General features: G+C 44.3%; 2 protein-coding genes and 1 pseudogene across 4 annotated transcripts in view; 2 read left to right on the forward strand and 1 right to left on the reverse strand.

Annotated features, from left to right (window-relative positions):
* cyp27a3 (cytochrome P450 family 27 subfamily A member 3) overlaps positions 1-16873 on the forward strand; it is a 187113-nt gene that overhangs the window by 89807 nt on the left and 80433 nt on the right. Inside the window, exon 10 of one of the 2 annotated variants that reach the window (XM_079518759.1) lies at positions 431-440. The exons of the other annotated variant lie outside the window; for it this stretch is intronic. The gene's annotated coding sequence lies outside the window, so the exon portion shown is untranslated. Of the gene's footprint in view, positions 1-430; positions 441-16873 lie in introns of those variants that run through there. 2 annotated transcript variants of the gene reach the window in all.
* On the forward strand, positions 3809-10557 carry LOC306935582 (HSPB1-associated protein 1 homolog; annotated as a pseudogene). The gene is made up of 3 exons (XR_013792552.1): positions 3809-3943; positions 5080-5193; positions 9915-10557. The product of XR_013792552.1 is annotated as an HSPB1-associated protein 1 homolog (transcript).
* LOC306935583 (solute carrier family 15 member 2-like) overlaps positions 16054-16873 on the reverse strand; it is a gene marked incomplete at its 5' end in the record, with an annotated part of 35734 nt that continues 34914 nt past the window's right edge. The window contains one exon of the mRNA XM_079518681.1: positions 16054-16427. Coding sequence (XP_079374807.1) covers positions 16200-16427 — 228 coding nt within the window. The 3' untranslated portion in view covers positions 16054-16199. The remainder of the gene's footprint in view (positions 16428-16873) is intronic.

Below are 16873 nucleotides of genomic sequence, written 5' to 3' on the forward strand. Positions count from 1 at the left end.
AGCATGGGAATACATCACATATGTAAAAATGCATTTATCGCGAAACATGCGTAAGCTAAGAACGTGACTAGAATATATCTATATAATGACACTATACATATAAACTATATATCTATATAATGACACTATACATATAAACTACACATATATGCTATACTATGCTGTACATATATACTATGAAGTGCTATGACTACATACAATGCACTTATTGTGCTGTCTACATGACATGCTATAAGTCTGTTTCAAATGCTATATAAGTCTAAGAAGTGCTGTCTAAGGGGGGTAGGGTAAGTGCTATGGGCCATGATGGAGTCTGAAAAGGTGGGTTTTACGGCGGAAGATCGGGAGTGATGCTGCAGTTCTGATTGCAACGGGAAGTGCATTCCACAGTTTTGGGGCCAGAAGGGAGAAGAGTTTGGGACGTGTGGAGCGTTGTCCCGGCGTTTTTAGTGAGGGTACTTCCAGCTTCCCTGCGTTGGCTGATCTGAGTGCGCGGGAGGGTTTGTAGGGTTCAATCATGCTGGCAAGATATGGGGGAGCCATACCTTTGGTTGCTTTAAATGCCAACATCAGAGTTTTGTATTCTGTGCGGGCAGCGACCGGGAGCCAGTGCAGGGAGCGGAGCAGGGGGGAGACATGTGAGAATTTTGGCTGGTTGAAGACCAAGCGAGCTGCGGCATTTTGGATCAGTTGGAGAGGCTTCAGTGCACATGCCGGTAGGCCAGTAAGGAGAGAGTTACAATAGTCAAGTTTTGACAGGACTGTTGTCTGGATTAGGAGCTGGGATGATTCCTGGGTGAGGAACGGTCTAATTCGTCGTATGTTATAGAGTGTGAACCTACAGGATCGAGTGACAGCTGTGATGTGAGTTTTGAACGAGAGCTGACTGTCCAGGACAACACCAAGGTTCCTGGCTGTTGGGACAGACGTTACCAGGGCGTTGTCTACGGAAATAGTTAGCTCCCGCATCGGGCAGGACTTAGCTGGGAAGAAGAGAAGCTCAGTCTTGTCTGGGTTCAGCTTGAGGTGGTTGGAGGACATCCACTGTGAGATGTCAGCCAGGCAAGCAGTGATGCGCTCTTCCACCTGGGTGGCAGAGGGGGGGAAGGATAGAAACAGTTGTGTGTCATCGGCATAACAGTGATAGGATATATTGTGAGCAGAGATGATAGTGCCAAGGGATTTAGTGTACAGTGAGAAAAGGAGGGGACCAAGTACAGATCCCTGTGGGACCCCAGTTTGGAGGGTTCGGGGGGATGATAACAGACCTTTCCAGGAGACCTGGTAGGTCCGGTCGGTGAGGTAAGAGGAGAACCACTTTAGTGCCGTCCCGCCGATGCCTAGATCCGCTAGGGTGTCTAGGAGCAGCTGGTGGTTCACTGTGTCAAATGCTGCTGATAGCTGTAACTACAGCTATGTCCCTAATAGATGCACTAAAATGTTTTTTTTTACAAACAATTGACAACTGTCTGTGTGACATCATGATTCTCATGACATTTAACCCATTTAGACCTGAGGACGGTTCTATAAATGCCTTCTAAATCATGACAGTTTTCTGGAAAAACCCTATGTTTCTATGTCAGTGGTTCTCAAAATATTTATCATATTTAAATAATTAAATATAAATAATGATCTGTATTTGGCCGCGGACCCTATGAATTTGTGTGTGTGTGTGTGTGTGTGTGTGTGTGTGTGTGTGTGTGTGTGTGTGTGTGTGTGTGTGTGTGTGTGTGTGTGTGCGCGCGCGCGTGTGCCGGTTCCCACTCTTACCCCTGAACCACAGCCGCCGCCCCAGCCCTATAAGCTTGAAAGCTTTGCAGCGAGACGTGCTGTGAGCTTAAACACATCTGCTATTCTGTGGGATTTTTTGTTCATGTGGTCTGAACGAGTGAAACAGTAAGCACTGGAGAGGGCCCACTTGCCCAGACTATTAATGAGGTTGTTCATACAAAACACTGAAGGACAACGCATTGTCTGATTCTGAATGATGGGTAACCGACTTTGTTTAGAGGCCTGGACCTGCTCTCTCTTATTACCGCCAATTCATCTGTGTAGTTTTGTTGTAACAAGCTCACACACCTGTCCCAGTTGGCCCCTATCAGTGCCAAAGATCATAGCAATATTCCACCCGTTGTTTAAGGTGACATTCACACCAGAAAGCTTTGCTGCGATTAAAACGAATCCTGCTGCGCATTGGCAGAAAGTGCACTTCGTTTGGCAGGTGTGAAGGCTCATTCGAATCATAATGCGTATCAAAGAATATTCTGTCTGTCTGTGCGTGCCGTAAACATGGAGTGCTGTCACTGTGTGGGGACTGGGGAGTAGGGACTTTCATCTCGATAAACTTGTAAACATTTTGCGCTGCTGTCTGTTATATCAGTGCACTCAGCGCTGTGCCTCCATGCCCAAAATTACAGTGCGTAGCTGCGTGCGGAGAGAGAGAGAGAGAGAAAGGGGGGGGGGGTCCAGTCCCAGACGGCACGACACATGCACGTTATGAGTATAATTTTATCACAATTTCACTGTGTAGGCTAGTTTATGAATGCAACACATTGATTAGATTGATAAAGGTCCCCCTGCTGCGTTTCCAATTGCTGCGGATGACAGTGTGAAGGCAAACCGCAGCAAATTAAATATTCAAGAATCCCAATTTCTCCACCCATTGGCATCGAGTCTACCGAAGTATTAGGTGGGAATGTGACCTTAGATGAGAAACTGCCACAGTATACACATCACTTCCCCCAACCAGATATTGAGACACGGGCATAATAACTAAGCAACTCAAACCCAAGCATGCAGCATTCCTCCTCCTCTCTGGCCAAGGTGCAGGACATGAATTAATTAGGACAGCCGAGAAACCAGAAATCAATAAGTCTTGCCGTTTTTTTTTTTTTTAATGGGAGACTTTATGAATGGAAAAGGAGTCAAGGACACATGCTGCCCTCACATGGACGCTCCCTGTAACTACAGCTATGTCCCCAATAGATGCACTAAAATGTTTTTTTAAAACAATTGACAACTGTCTCTAGTTTATGGACCATAGTAGTAATGTGTGACATCATGATTCTCATGACATTTAACCCATTTAGACCTGAGGACGGTTCTATAAATGTCTTCTAAATCATGACAGTTTTCTGGAAAAACCCTATGTTTCTATGTCAGTGGTTCTCAAAATATTTATCATATATATATCATATATTTATCATATTTGTGTGTGTGTGTGTGTGTGTGTGTGTGTGTGTGTGTGTGTGTGTGTCCCGTTCGCTCTGAAAGAATATATATTCAAAGATTTGCACTACATTTTCACGACTTTTCTAAAATAGCAGACCTACAAGCTCATAGCGCGTAGAGATGTGACGTTCGTGAACGAGTCGGATCATTTGAACGGCTCTTTGAAAGGAACGATGGGATCCGGTTCACAGTAGGGAGCCGTTCCTTTTTAGAGGAGGAGGGGGGCAGGGGGGTTTCAACCAGGGCCGGTCATAAGCAAGCTGGCGCCCTAAGCAGGATACACTGGGGGGGACACTGGGGAGGCACTGGGGGGGACACTGGGCACTGGGGAGACACTGGGGAGGCACTGGGGAGTGGGGAGTCACTAGGGAGGCCCTGGGCAGATATTGCCCCCCCCCCACCCATCGGGAACGTCGTTCAAAAGAGCCAGTCTTTTGAACGACTCTCTGAAAGGAACGGATCCCAGAGATCCGGCTCCCTTCAAAGAGCCATAAATCCCATCTCTAATAGCGCGCCACTCGGTGGCGCGCTATGAGCTTGTAGATCTGCTATTTTTCAATAGCTAAAGTATAACATAATGCTTAAAACACCAAAATGGGTTAAAAGCTTATTGGTTCTTTCTCCTCAGGTGCTGTTTGTCCCCAGACACTGGTGGCACTACGTGGAGTCGGTCGATCCCGTCACGGTCAGCGTCAACACCTGGATTGAGTTGGTGAGCTGAACCTTTGAACCCCTTTCTAATGAAAAGACGTCACATACGCCACTGGTTTCCCAAACTTTTTCATGTCAAGGACCCCCACTAATTAGCCCGTGGACCCCCCATTTGAAGAGACATGCCTGCCAGGGACCCCCATGAGAGAAGATTTTTACAGCTCTATAGTGATTCTCAACACGTTTCATTTCAATGACCCCCAGTTTGACATGCATTAGTCTACGGACCCCCATTTAATGGCATTTCTATCACATGGGACCCCCATTTTTTATTGTAAAAATCAATGTTAATTTTAACTCTGAGAGTGTATGCTCTCAGAGTTACAGACCCATAAGGGTCCATTTGGTTCCTAACTATCATTTAGCTGGGGACCCCCCTGGAACTCCCTCAAGTACCCCTGGGGGTCCCCGGACCCCACTTTGGGAACCACTGACATACACGGCCAAAATTTCTACTTATTGCGTTTTAGGGGCACAATTACGCTGAGACGCCATATGTCGCTAATACTCGCTACATGCGCAGACACTTCATGAAACACCGTGGCAAATGTAGCGGTGTCCTTGACCCTGACTATGGGTTAAAATGTGAGAATATTTTAACTTTTATGCATGTCTATCTATAGAGAGATGACTTCCGGTCACTACCCGGTAGGCAATTTGGAGCAGGTGCGATGGTAACGAGGCATACAATGTAGGAGAAAGAAGGGACACCACCCGCACACACCGCCACTTGTCAGGTTCAAGAGCATTTATTTCTTAAGAGAGCAACGTGTCTTCCTCAAGCCTGAGGAAGGTCGCAAGACCGAAACGTTGCTCTCTTAAGAAATAAATGCTCTTGAACCTAGCAAGTGGCGATGTGCGGGTGTCCCTTCTTTCTCCTACAATGCATGTCTATCTAAAAACTGCTAGAAAAACGTGCGTGTGTTTCCAGCGACATGTCTCGGTGTATAGAGAAAGAAAGAAAGCAGGCCACTCTCTAGCCTAGTCTCAGGTCACAGACACTACGAACTGCCCCAGCAGGTCCTGAATGAATCCCAGACTACATATTGGTTTCATTTCCTTGACCTTAACCCACTGGACTGGACGTCATCTTTTTGTGCTTTTTCTTTTCACTCGACTTTTCCTCTCCCTGGACAGGAAGTGGATGATGATGAGGCCAGAGTGGGCGAGGCCGTGACCAAAGCTGTCGTCTGTGCCCTGAAAACTACGCCCGGCAGCGACAACACCGACAAGTGGCTCAACCCCACCGAGGTAAGCTATTTAACGCATTTAGGCCGTCAAAATTTAAAAAATGTCTCCAAAATCCTGACAGTTTTCTGAAAACCCTTATGGTTCTGTATCAGTGGTTCTGAAAAACCTTATGTTTCTGTATCAGTGGTGCCCAATATTTCATGTCAAGGACCCCAACAATAAATGTAATAGGCCTCCGCCCCCCGTCTGAAAATATGTTGTTATAGGGACCTCCCCCAGAAGCAAAGATTTGAGTTAAAATGTTCACTCTGTAATAATATATATTCAAAGATTTGAGGCACATTTTCACGATTTTTCAAAAATAGCAGACCTACAAGTTCATAGGGCGGCACTCGTTGCCGCGCTATGAGCTTGTAGATCTGCTATTTTTCAATAGCTAAAGTGTAACATAATGCTTTATAACACCAAAAGGGGTTCCCGCCCAGAGTGGGTTAACATAACAGCTTTCTGAATAATACATCATCTTTACCTCTGCCAAGGACGAGGAGGAGGGGGGGGGGGTCACTGGAACAACATATTTTCAGATGGGGGGTCACCGGCCAATTACATATATTTTTGGGGATCCTTGACATGAAAATGTTTGAGAACAACTGACATTGGAAACATGAGGTTTTTCAGAAAACTGTCAGTATTTAGAAGACATTTTGTAGAATCGTCCTGCGGTCTAAATGGACATTTTATGTTGGGACGATGGGGGGGAATTGGCGCCGCATGGTCAGCCATGCAAAAAGCCAAAAACATCTCGAACTCCAAGGCTTCTAAACCGAGTGCTGGTGTTGGCATGTATCTCACGCTGCCCTGATGTAAGGCCAGGTCTACTGGTGCTTCTTGTACCCACGCACAACGTTGGCACTACATTTGGAATGGAATTAGACCAATTTATATGCTTTATTGTTGCTGCACTGCCTGTTTTGGGGCATGGCACGTAGGAGTAAGAGACTCGATTATTACACTGAATTATTGTTATAGAGATTAAAGGATTCAGTGATTTGGGTGATTTGGAAAACCACCCAGTCCGCCCCGGTAACAAAATGTGCACATGCACACACTCTACAGTGGGGGGAAGTGCAACAGGCCAACAGCATGTGCACCAAGGCCCGCCCCCACTCGATCATGATCGGAGGAAGGCCCCTCTCATCCTGATTGGATGAAGGCTTTGCCACCCGCCACCAAAACTGAAACTAGGGTTTTTTGACCCCAGGGGCTCACTGGGGACAGGGATGAACTCCTTATATGGTCAGCACACTCTATAGTAGGGAGGACTATCCAAAAAAAAATAAGTGGTATTTGAATGAAGTGAAATCACTGAATATACCTTTAAGTTAAATATTCTGTACTCCTGTACTGTGCTTCACAATGTTTGAAGCACATATGTTTCTATGTCAGTGGTGCTCAAACTATTTCATGTCAAGGACCCCAGAAACTATATGTATTTGGCCGCCGACCCCCATCTCCCAGAAGCAAAGATATGAGTTAAAAACGTTCGCTGCGAAAGAATATATATTCAAAGATTAGCGCCACATTTTCGCGATTTTTCAAAAATAGCAGATCTACAAGCTTGTAGTGCGCCACTCGGTGCCGCGCTATGAGCTTGTAGATCTGCTATTTTTTCAATAGCCAAAGTATAACAATGCTTAAAACACCAAAAGGGGTTCCCGTCGTGATTCCGTGTTAATGGATCATGAAATTCTATTGGTCAAAAGGGGACGTAGTGCCAGAAGCACTGAAACACCCGACACCTCCTTCAAGTGCAAAAACATGTTAAAAAACACGCTTCTAGACGGCTCGTCTCTGAGGAGCGATGCTGAAAGACAGGCTACTCACCTCCATCTCCCCTTCATCGTACTAGTCATGGTCAGTTTTCTATTTCATTAAGATACAGAGGTACTACAGTTTGGGACAAATATTCTATTGGTTTACAACTTTCTTCTCTGAACTTGTCTAACCCATTTTGGGCAGGAACCCCTTTTGGTGTTAGTATTATGTTATGCTTTAGCTATTGAAAAATAGCAGATCTACAAGCTCATAGCGCGCCACTCGGTGGCACGCTATGAGCTTGTAGATCTGCTATTTTTGGAAAATCGAAGAACGACTGACATAGAAACATAGCTTTTTCAGAAAACTGTCAGGATGTAGAAGACATTTTTAGAATCTGATATCAAGTCAAAACAATTGAAGGTTGTTCTGATTGACCAAATCACTTCATTATCATAGTTTGTATTCTCTTCTCATCTCTTCTCGTCTTAGATTATCAAGTATTTTGAATTATGCTGTAGATTTTGTATATACTGCAATCATGTCTTCTGGAAATTATTGATATCTTGTTCTAATGTCTTTATTGTATTTTATATAGGTAGAGGCCTCTTATAAGCCCCCAGGGTGTCTTGCCAGCTCCTCCTGGCACTTTCCCTTTTTTATGTTCATGCTTTAATGTATTGCTCTATACTGTGCGAAATAAAAGTCAAATCAAAATAAAAAAGAAAGAAAGAAGCTGCAAACGGCTTTAGTTTTCACATTAACATTTTGGACTGACTTATAAATGCTCACAGCTAAAAAAAAGTGATCCACATGCAGACAAAGTCTCACTTTCTCTCGTCACTCATTCCCCGTCTAAAAAGGTTGAAAGCCTCTGGTACAGATTCTACCACACCAGAACTCACTCATCATCAGTTCCTCCTCCAGAGGACGGCGGTATTTGCAGTACAGTCAAGAGCCTGAGGTGGTGCTATAACCCATTTAGACCTGAGGACGATTCTACAAAATGTCTTCTAAATCATGACAGTTTTCTGAAAAACCTCATGTTTCTATGTCAGTGGTTCTCAATATTCCATGTCAAGGACCCCCAGAATTATATGAAATTGGCCGCCGACCCCCCCCCCCCCCCCATCTGAAAATATGTAGTTCCAGGGACCCCCCCCAGAAGCAAAGATTTGAGTTAAAACATTCGCTAGGGGGCACGGTGGCACAGTTGGTACTAGTGCTGTCGCCTCACAGCTAGAAGGTCCTGGGTTCGATTCCCGCTCGGGACGCTGTGGGCACTGGCGGCGTGTTTCCTCCTCCGCGTCATCAGTGCCCATACCCGAGGCGGGGTTGGCGAAAGGGCCTTTCTGTGTGGAGTTTGCATGTTCTCCCCGTGTCCCCTACGGTAGGTACCCTCACAAAAAACATGCAGTAATCCTGGTCTCTAAACTGCCTCCCCCTGGCCAGCCGGGGCACCTGATGGAGGGGAAAGGAACTGGTTGGAATAACGTGTTCCTTCCACGCGCTACGTCCAAACCAGGGAAACTCCTCCCTGTCAGGTATAAAGGAGCAACTTGGACACTCAGGCATGAAGGAAGCATGAGTTCAAGTCCGTTGCTCTCCCCATGTCCCCCATATATGGGGACTAGGTTGGCGGAGGGTGTGTAGAGCCCAGGATCACATTAGATAATTGACACAGGGGTGAAAAAATGGGTTACAAAATTGTGGGATAAAAATAATAAGAAAAAAAAACATTCGCTCTGAAAGAATATATTCAAAGATTTGCGTCACATTTTCACGCGCTACGAGCTTGTAGATCTGCTATTTTTTTATAGCTAAAATATAACAATCCTTAAAACACCAAAAGGGGGTTCCCGCCCAGACTGGGATATAGAGGCACAGATCAGAAGGAACTATTCTTCCCACTTGGCAAGACTCCAGAGAAAGTGTAAAGCCTTGTGCTGTATGGAGAGACTGAAACACAGACTTTAACCCAGACGCTTTCTCAAGAGTCGAGTTCAGTCAACGATTGAATGCTTGGATTCTTTCCAAAGCTGGGCGGTTTCCCACCAGTGGACCCTTATAACAGACCAGCTTTCCATTTAGAAGAGGCTTTCAGTTTAGATATTGTACAATATTGTATGGTGGTTACCAGTTACCACTATATATCCGTTTGGCTGATATATAGGCCATCATTTGACTTTTTCACGACATCGCTATATCGGCAATGGGTCCCGATTTTTAACCACTAATAGCAGAGTTTTCACAATGTTGTGAAAACACAAATGTTGTGTTGGAACCCAATATGAGCTTTTTAGATCTGCTATTTTGACACGTTAAATACAATGTTTTTTTAGTTTTTTTTGCAAGTTAAATGTTCTCAAATAGAATTTAAAAATGTTACACTTTTCCACAATAATATTCAAAATCATCGTTCAGGCTCTAGTTACCACCGATGTCAACTTGGATTAGACATACTGTACACAACGTAAATAAGATCTAAACAGGAATACTAAAGCAGTGGTTCCCAAAGTGGGGTCCGGGGACCCCCAGGGGCCCTTGAGGGAGTTCCAGTGGGTCCCCAGCTAAATGATAGTTTGGAACCAAATGGACCCTTATGGGTCTGTAACTCTGAGAGTGTACAAATGCCCGTTTTGTTCCATTTTTACACTCTCAGAGTTAAATTAACATTGATTCTAATCTAAATTGGGGTTCCCAGAGATAGAAATGCCATTAAATGGGGCGTCCGTAGACTAATGGATGTCAAACTGGGAGGTCCTTGAAATTAAACCGGGTTGAGAATCACTGCTAGAGCCGTAAAAATCTTCTCTTATGGGGGGTCCCTGGGGGTCCCTGGCATGTTTCCACGGGCTAATTAGTGTCAATTTGGGGGTCCTTGACATGAAAAGGTTTGGGAACCCCTGTACTAAAGGATGCTACTATAATAACAACCTCTTACGTAACCTTTTTTGTTGTCACAGGACGACAGAGTGGCGTCCCACGATGAGAACATGCGTTATGTGAACCTGGCGGTGCAGGCCCGCATGGAGAGAGAGAGGTGTAGTGGGCAGCGCCGCAGCAACAAACCCACCACGATGCACCACTTCGGAGCAGCGGTCAAGCGGGACTCCAGCGGGGTGGAGAAAAAGAACAGCGGCTCGTCCTCCGGACAGGACACTGCGTCATCGTCGTCCTGTGCCGTTCCATTCGGGCCTCATCTCATCCCCGTGCCCCGTGGTGAGCACACGGATGGGCGTTAATCAGATGGCCCAGATGGAGCACTGCAGACCAGCAGGCCCGTCTCCGTGCCCGCCGCTGCTGGCCGACTGCAGCAGCGTGAGACGCAGGAACGTAGTGGGGCACGTGGTGGCTGTGAAACAGACAGGACTCCAGAACACCAGAAGGAGGCAGCTGAAAGGGCAGAGGACGACGACGACGACGTGTATTCCACTCACGTGAATCCACGGTTCTCAATCACCACCAATGACTTGATAGATTGTCTGGTGCATCCCGATGTCGTCGCTCGCGTCACTGAGCTTTTGCTAGAGAGGCAGAGGCAAGGTCACAGTGACACCACAGCACCTTAATCCCTTTTAGACCTGAGGACGATTCTACAAATGTCTTCTAAATTTTTCTGAAAAACTCATGTTTCTATGTCAGTGGTTCTCAACCTTTTTCATGTCAAGGACCCCCAAAAATATATGTAATTGGCCACCGACCACCCATCTGAAAATATGTTGTTCCAGGGGCAGGGACCACCCCTCGGAAGCAAAGATTTGAGTAAAACGCTCTGAAAGAATATATTTTCAAAGATTTGCCACACACTTTCACGATTTTTCAAAAGTAACAGACCTACAAGCTCGTAGCTTGTAGATCTGCTATTTTTCAATAGCTAAAGTATAACATCATGCTTAAAACACCAAAAGGGGTTCCCGCCCAGAATTCTATTCATGAATAAATATTAATTTATAAAGCTTGTGAGTCCAGATCAACTTAACTTGAGGATTTGACATAATTACAAACAGGTTATACATATCAGCCTTCAACTGAAATGATACTGTGCACGGTAGGATATTGACAGTTTAGCAATATACAGCCAACCTGGCTACGAACGATTGCCTCTTGTATACTGGGGACATTAAACCCTACTTAATAAACTTGACTGGGCTTGGCTCCATCTCTTTTCCCCCCCAAAAAATAGCTGATCTACAAGCACACGATGTGTTGCAATGAGATGTGTTGTGAACATTTCTATCAACGAGGGCCCGGTCGGTCACGTTGGGTTGTGATTGATAAAGGCTGTATAAAGAGTGATAGATATGGTAGGTCCAGCGTACTGTTCTGTCTGTTCAGTGTTGTTTTACGTTGGTCGTCATGGATCTTTGAGAAGGGAATGCAGTGGCTAAAGCCTGAGTTATTAGTCTGTTGTTCATCGTTCTCTCCTCTTAACCCATTTTAGGGTTCAGTCTTCTGAAAGAATATATATTCAAAGATTTGTGCCGCATTTTCACGATTTTTCAAAAATAGCAGACCTACAAGCTCGTAGCGCGCCACTCGGTGGCACGCTATGAGCTTGTAGATCTGCTATTTTTCAATAGCTAAAGTATAACATAATGCTTAGTTAAAACACCAAAAGGGATTCCTGCCCAGAATGGGTTAACTCTGGTAGCCCCTCCACTCACAGCTTTGTGTGTTTGTGCCACGGGAATGTGGCGATTCGATTTGGCACAGGGGTCTGTGTGCCTTCTTGAGTTGGTGGCGGTCTGTCTCACCCAGGGTGTAGAGTAGGAGAGTAGCGACACGCTTTGATCTCGCCGCAAAGCGGGTGCCTGTGGGCTATAGTTCCAAACAATGGAACTATCCCATTGAGATAGAATGAGCACTTCCGCATTCCATTGTTACAATGGGAGTCAACGCTAGTGTCGCCACTCTCTTACTATAATTACTCTGGTCTCATCTGGCCTAGGTTGTGGAGGAGTGGGCATCGAGTGCTGTCTTTACATAGACTTGTGTGGGGGGGTTTACTCACCGAGCTATGACAAACTGCTGAGGCCTGACGCTTGCATGCTCTAATGGTTCATTCAAATATGAAAATAATTATCTTGGCAGGGAAAGAGTGGTCCAATATGAATTCAAAAAATAAAATAATATGCATCATGTACTGAATGGCAAAAAGAAAATACATTTTATTTCATACTTTCAACAGTACAAAAATGTCTCCCAGAATTAGTAAATAATTATACTTTTCCTTTTTTTATCAAGTATTGTGGGTCCCATAATTGGCACATTATGTAAACTGAACCAGTTTATCAATTAATACAGCTTCTATGTAGTTTAACTTATCACTTCATTCTTTCAGCAGCTTAGAAAAAAAGAAAAAAGTAGGCCTGGCTGGTATCAAGGTATTTCACTATTTGTATTTATAAATCCTGATTTTTCAATACCATCACAAATATTGTTGAAGGAACAATGTGAAATTTAACAGGAATAAGAATTAGTGGCAGGTCATGTCTCTAAGGCTAATCAATTACACATGATAATATTGCCACATACTATTGTAATTTCGTTTTTCAGCCCAAAAGCCGTTTATTTTATTCAACTGCCAGTCGGTCACCACTAGGAATGGAGCTTGTTAATTTTTATTGATAACGAGGCACCTTATCGATCAGAGCACCGAAGTCCTGACGTCACTGTCAGTAGATGGCGTCAGTCCCCAGGTTTGTGTACTTTTTATTTGCTTTGTAATCTCCATAGGGGGATTTTAGATCGCCTCATATAAGAACTGTGTTTGAAAAATAAACCGATCACCCCGGCCTTTTCACTCATATGGATATGAAGCATCGACTGAAGGTGGAAATGTACAAATATACCCAAAGAGTAACAAAATAAGCGTTAGAAACGAGCCAAACAACCCAGAGACTACATTTCCGGGTAGGCGGGTGGCTGCATCTGCCTGTCGAACAACAGAAACTGAATATTAATTACGTTTATTTTTATTTTATTGATATTTAATGTTTCGTGGTTAGTACGTGTCGAGTCACCACCAGCTGAGCTTACGTCAACGAGGAATCTCAGGAACGCAATGTGTTGACAGCTGGGCAGCTGGGCATGACGTATATTAGCATTGCCTTCATATGTAGTTTCAAGGCTTTTGCGGCCACATTAATTCCATTTTCTCCAGAAACTGGCTGTATCAAATATGAATGGAAATCATTAACGACGCACAGCCACTCCCCTGACAGAAAGGCTGGGGTGGTCGGTTTATTTTTCAAACACAGTTCTTATATGAAGCGACCTAAAATCCCCCTATGGAGATTACAATGCAAATAAAAAAATACATGAACCTGTGTGTTTGCGCCCTCTACTGAAAGTGACGTCAGACTTCGGTGCTCGAGCCGGGTTCTTATCGAGCCCACTATCGAGCATTTTCTACTATTTTGTGGAAAGACGGGAGACATTAAATTCCGAACAGAACCAGTATCTTTTACTAGGGCCTTCAACTACAGTACTTTTCTAACAAACGGAAGGCAATTGACCTTTTTACCAATAAAATAATATTAAACTGTTAACTGGTTAATATGTGTACAGACAGTGACTTTAAAAGCGTAATGTTGTTTACTCGGTTGGCAGGTATCAACACACTTTTAGACATGTTTGTGCCAGCGTGGGCTATTATGTTGAACGCCTCTCGTCTTGATTGTTTAAACATGACGTCTTGGGCCGTCTATGCTCGATAACAGGCTTGATAAGCCCAAAGCTTATTGATAACGGCCCTTAACGGGCACTCGATAAGCTTGTTTTCTGATTTCTTCGGGTATCAGTTATCAAGCTCCATCCCTAGTCACCACCACCACCCACATTTCCTCTCAGTTCAGCCCACTGACGGAACTATGGAAGGTGCTAAGTTCCTGTCTATTCATTCCATGGGCCATATAATAAATATGTAAACCTGGTAACTTGTGACTCGTCTAAGTAGGCTAATTGCATATTGAGACCAGCCTGGCGCAACCAGACTTCATCTGCCTGCACTGCATGTTGCCCCCACGCAGTGCAGCGCAGTGGTATATTAGATTAGTATCGCAACGTGAGGCTATAAACCCATTTAGATCTGAGGACAAATGTCTTCTAAATCCTGACAGTTTTCTGAAAAACCTATGTTTCTATGTCAGTGGTGTGATCAACCTTTTTCATGTCAAGGACCCCCAGCATTATCTGTATTTGGCCGCGGACCACCATCTGAAAATATGTAGTTCAAGCGACCCCCCCCCCCCCCCCCCCCGAAGCAAAGATGTATTTGAGTTAAAAACGTTCACTGTAAAAGAATATATTCAAAGATTTGCGCCACATTTTCATGATTTTTCAAAGATAGCAGATCTACAAGCTCTGCTATTTTTTCAGAATAATGGTTAAGACGACACCATAGGCTAGACCATGGGGTTCCCAAACCTTTTCATGTCAAGGACCCCCAAAATCCGCAATCTGCATTCAAAGATTTTCCTAGAAGCTTTGTCATTGGCCGATTTGCCTGTCTGCTTCCTGATTGGTTAGTCCTGACCGGGTTTTTTTCTTCGACCAATGACAAAGCTTCTAGGAACATCTTTGAATGCAGATTGCGGCCCCTAGATGTGTCACAGAGACTCAAATTTTTTCGGAAGACTTCTACCCATTGCTGGCTGTCTGGAAAAAAAAAGTAATTATTATTAACATTATTGCTTATAGCAGCTTTAATTTAACTCTGAGAGTGTACAATTTGGTTCCATTTGTACACTCTCAGAGTTACAGACCCATAAAGGGTCCATTTGGTTCCAAACTATCAATTAGCTGGGGACCCCCTGGAACTCCCTCAAGGACCCCTGGGGGTCCCCGGACCCCACTTTGGGAACCACCGGGTTAGACAATGTATATGCTACAATCACTTCAATCACCAGCAGCTCAGCTTTTTTCTTCTTCTTTTTTTTTTTTACAAAAATACCGTCATATACACCAGATAATTATACCCCAGGGAAATGTCAGGAAGGTGTGAAAAAATAGATACTGTCCAAGCCTATATGGAAGCAAATCGGAACATGAGCTAAAAATGTATAGAACAAATACAAAATCTGTACATTAATACATTACATCTGTACATTACTGTCATTCTACAGAGATACGGTACTTATTCCTTCATCGCCTACTTGTGTATTCGTAGTGCTATCTTGACCAGTGTTAGTAAAAGTCTGTGTTTTACTCATGATGAAAATAGCAGACCCGACAAGCTCAACTAACCCATCTGAGTCTTATAAGCCCTAACCACACCATAGGGTCACCATATGCAACTCCTTGGGTCCAGTTAACGCTAAAACCGTCTCGACCCTTTGGTGTGGTTTGGGGCCATTGAATTCCATGCGTTGAATCACTATGGTCAGGGACAAATAAACCATTGGCCCAGTGGGGCCGTGGCCCAGGGGCCCTTGGCTCTCAGGGGCCCTTCGGGGAAATTGGACACCACGGTACTGGGTTTGAGGCCCTGAAAAGGGCGTCTGGGGCCCTTCATTGGCCATTGATTTAGTTAAATGTAGATAAAAAATATGATAAACACGTAAAAAACCCGAAAATGTCGGGCGCACGTGCGCTATGGGGGCCCTGCAAAAATCGGCCCAGGGGCCCTGGTGGGGGTTAATCCGTCCCTGACTATGGTCAACGTGGGTCAACGTTGGTGCAACAAGACATATCACACCACAGGGTGATACGTGCCCCGCGAATGCGAAAACCGTCTCGACCCTTTGGTGTGGTTAGGGGCTTTAGGCTAAACTCAGGCTTCAAAAGGTCTCAGAAGTAAAACACTCATATAGAGAAATATCAAACTGCCTCATCTTAAAAATTCACACAAACAAAAAAAGTCATTTAAAAACAAAACAAATATTTCTTTTAAAAACAGAGTCAAATTTCCAAAATGGCTGCCTACCACTAGTAAACAACAGCGCTCGTCGTGTCACTCGCGAACGATTAACCCATTTCGGGCGGGAACCCCTTTTGGTGTTTTAACCCATTTAGGCCTGACGTCGGGAAAAAAAAAGAAAAGTCTTCTGAAAGAATATATATTCGAAGATTTGTGCCGCATTTTCACGATTTTTCAAAAATAGCAGACCTACAAGCTCGTAGCGCGCCACTCGGTGGCGCGCTATGAGCTTGTAGGTCTGCTATTTTTCAATAGCTAAAGTATTACATAATTCTTAGTTAAAACACCAAAAGGGGTTCCCGCCCATGGGTTAAAAAGCAGAACCTGGTTACATTTTGGTGCTGCTCTCTGTTCTGTTCAGATGTGCGTCGTCCGTTTGTTTGTTCTGCTTGTGGAAGTCCTCGTCGTCGTCGTCGTCTTTCGCCGTCAACTCCAGGTTGTTGTCCTTGAAGAGCTCCGCCTCATCGGGGTCGACGTATTTGTAGAAGTAGGCCATGATGGAGAAGATGATGCACACGGCCACCAGGAGTAGGGCAAACAACAAGAACTCCACCCACTGTGTCGACAAAGAGACATATGACTGTGATGTAGGGCATTCACTTCTAGTCATTTTTACTAGTTGCCTAGTTTACTAGTCGAATAGTTGTTTAACTTTATGTCATTCTTTTTTTTTTGTACATTCAAAAACTGTGTACATTGGTGACTATAACTAGAATCTACCTGATCTTGAGGCCTACAAAATGAAAAATAAATAAAACATAAACATCAACTAGTCAACTAGTACCAACAAGGTCGACTAGTGGATTTACTAGTCGACTAGTTGCTTAATGCCCTACTGTGATGGGTCTCGTATAAATAGTCGGGGATTTTCATCAGAAGAATATATATGTCCAATCTGGGAATACATTTCTTTACCGATACAACTAAACTATGACGAAAAATGTTCCGTCGACTACCTTTGGTACCGACTACCGTCGAAACCAATTGAAAACTAAGCTATGA

The sequence above is a fragment of the Electrona antarctica genome (assembly GCF_951216825.1).
Source record: "Electrona antarctica genome assembly, chromosome: 13".
Lineage (NCBI taxonomy): Eukaryota > Metazoa > Chordata > Actinopteri > Myctophiformes > Myctophidae > Electrona > Electrona antarctica.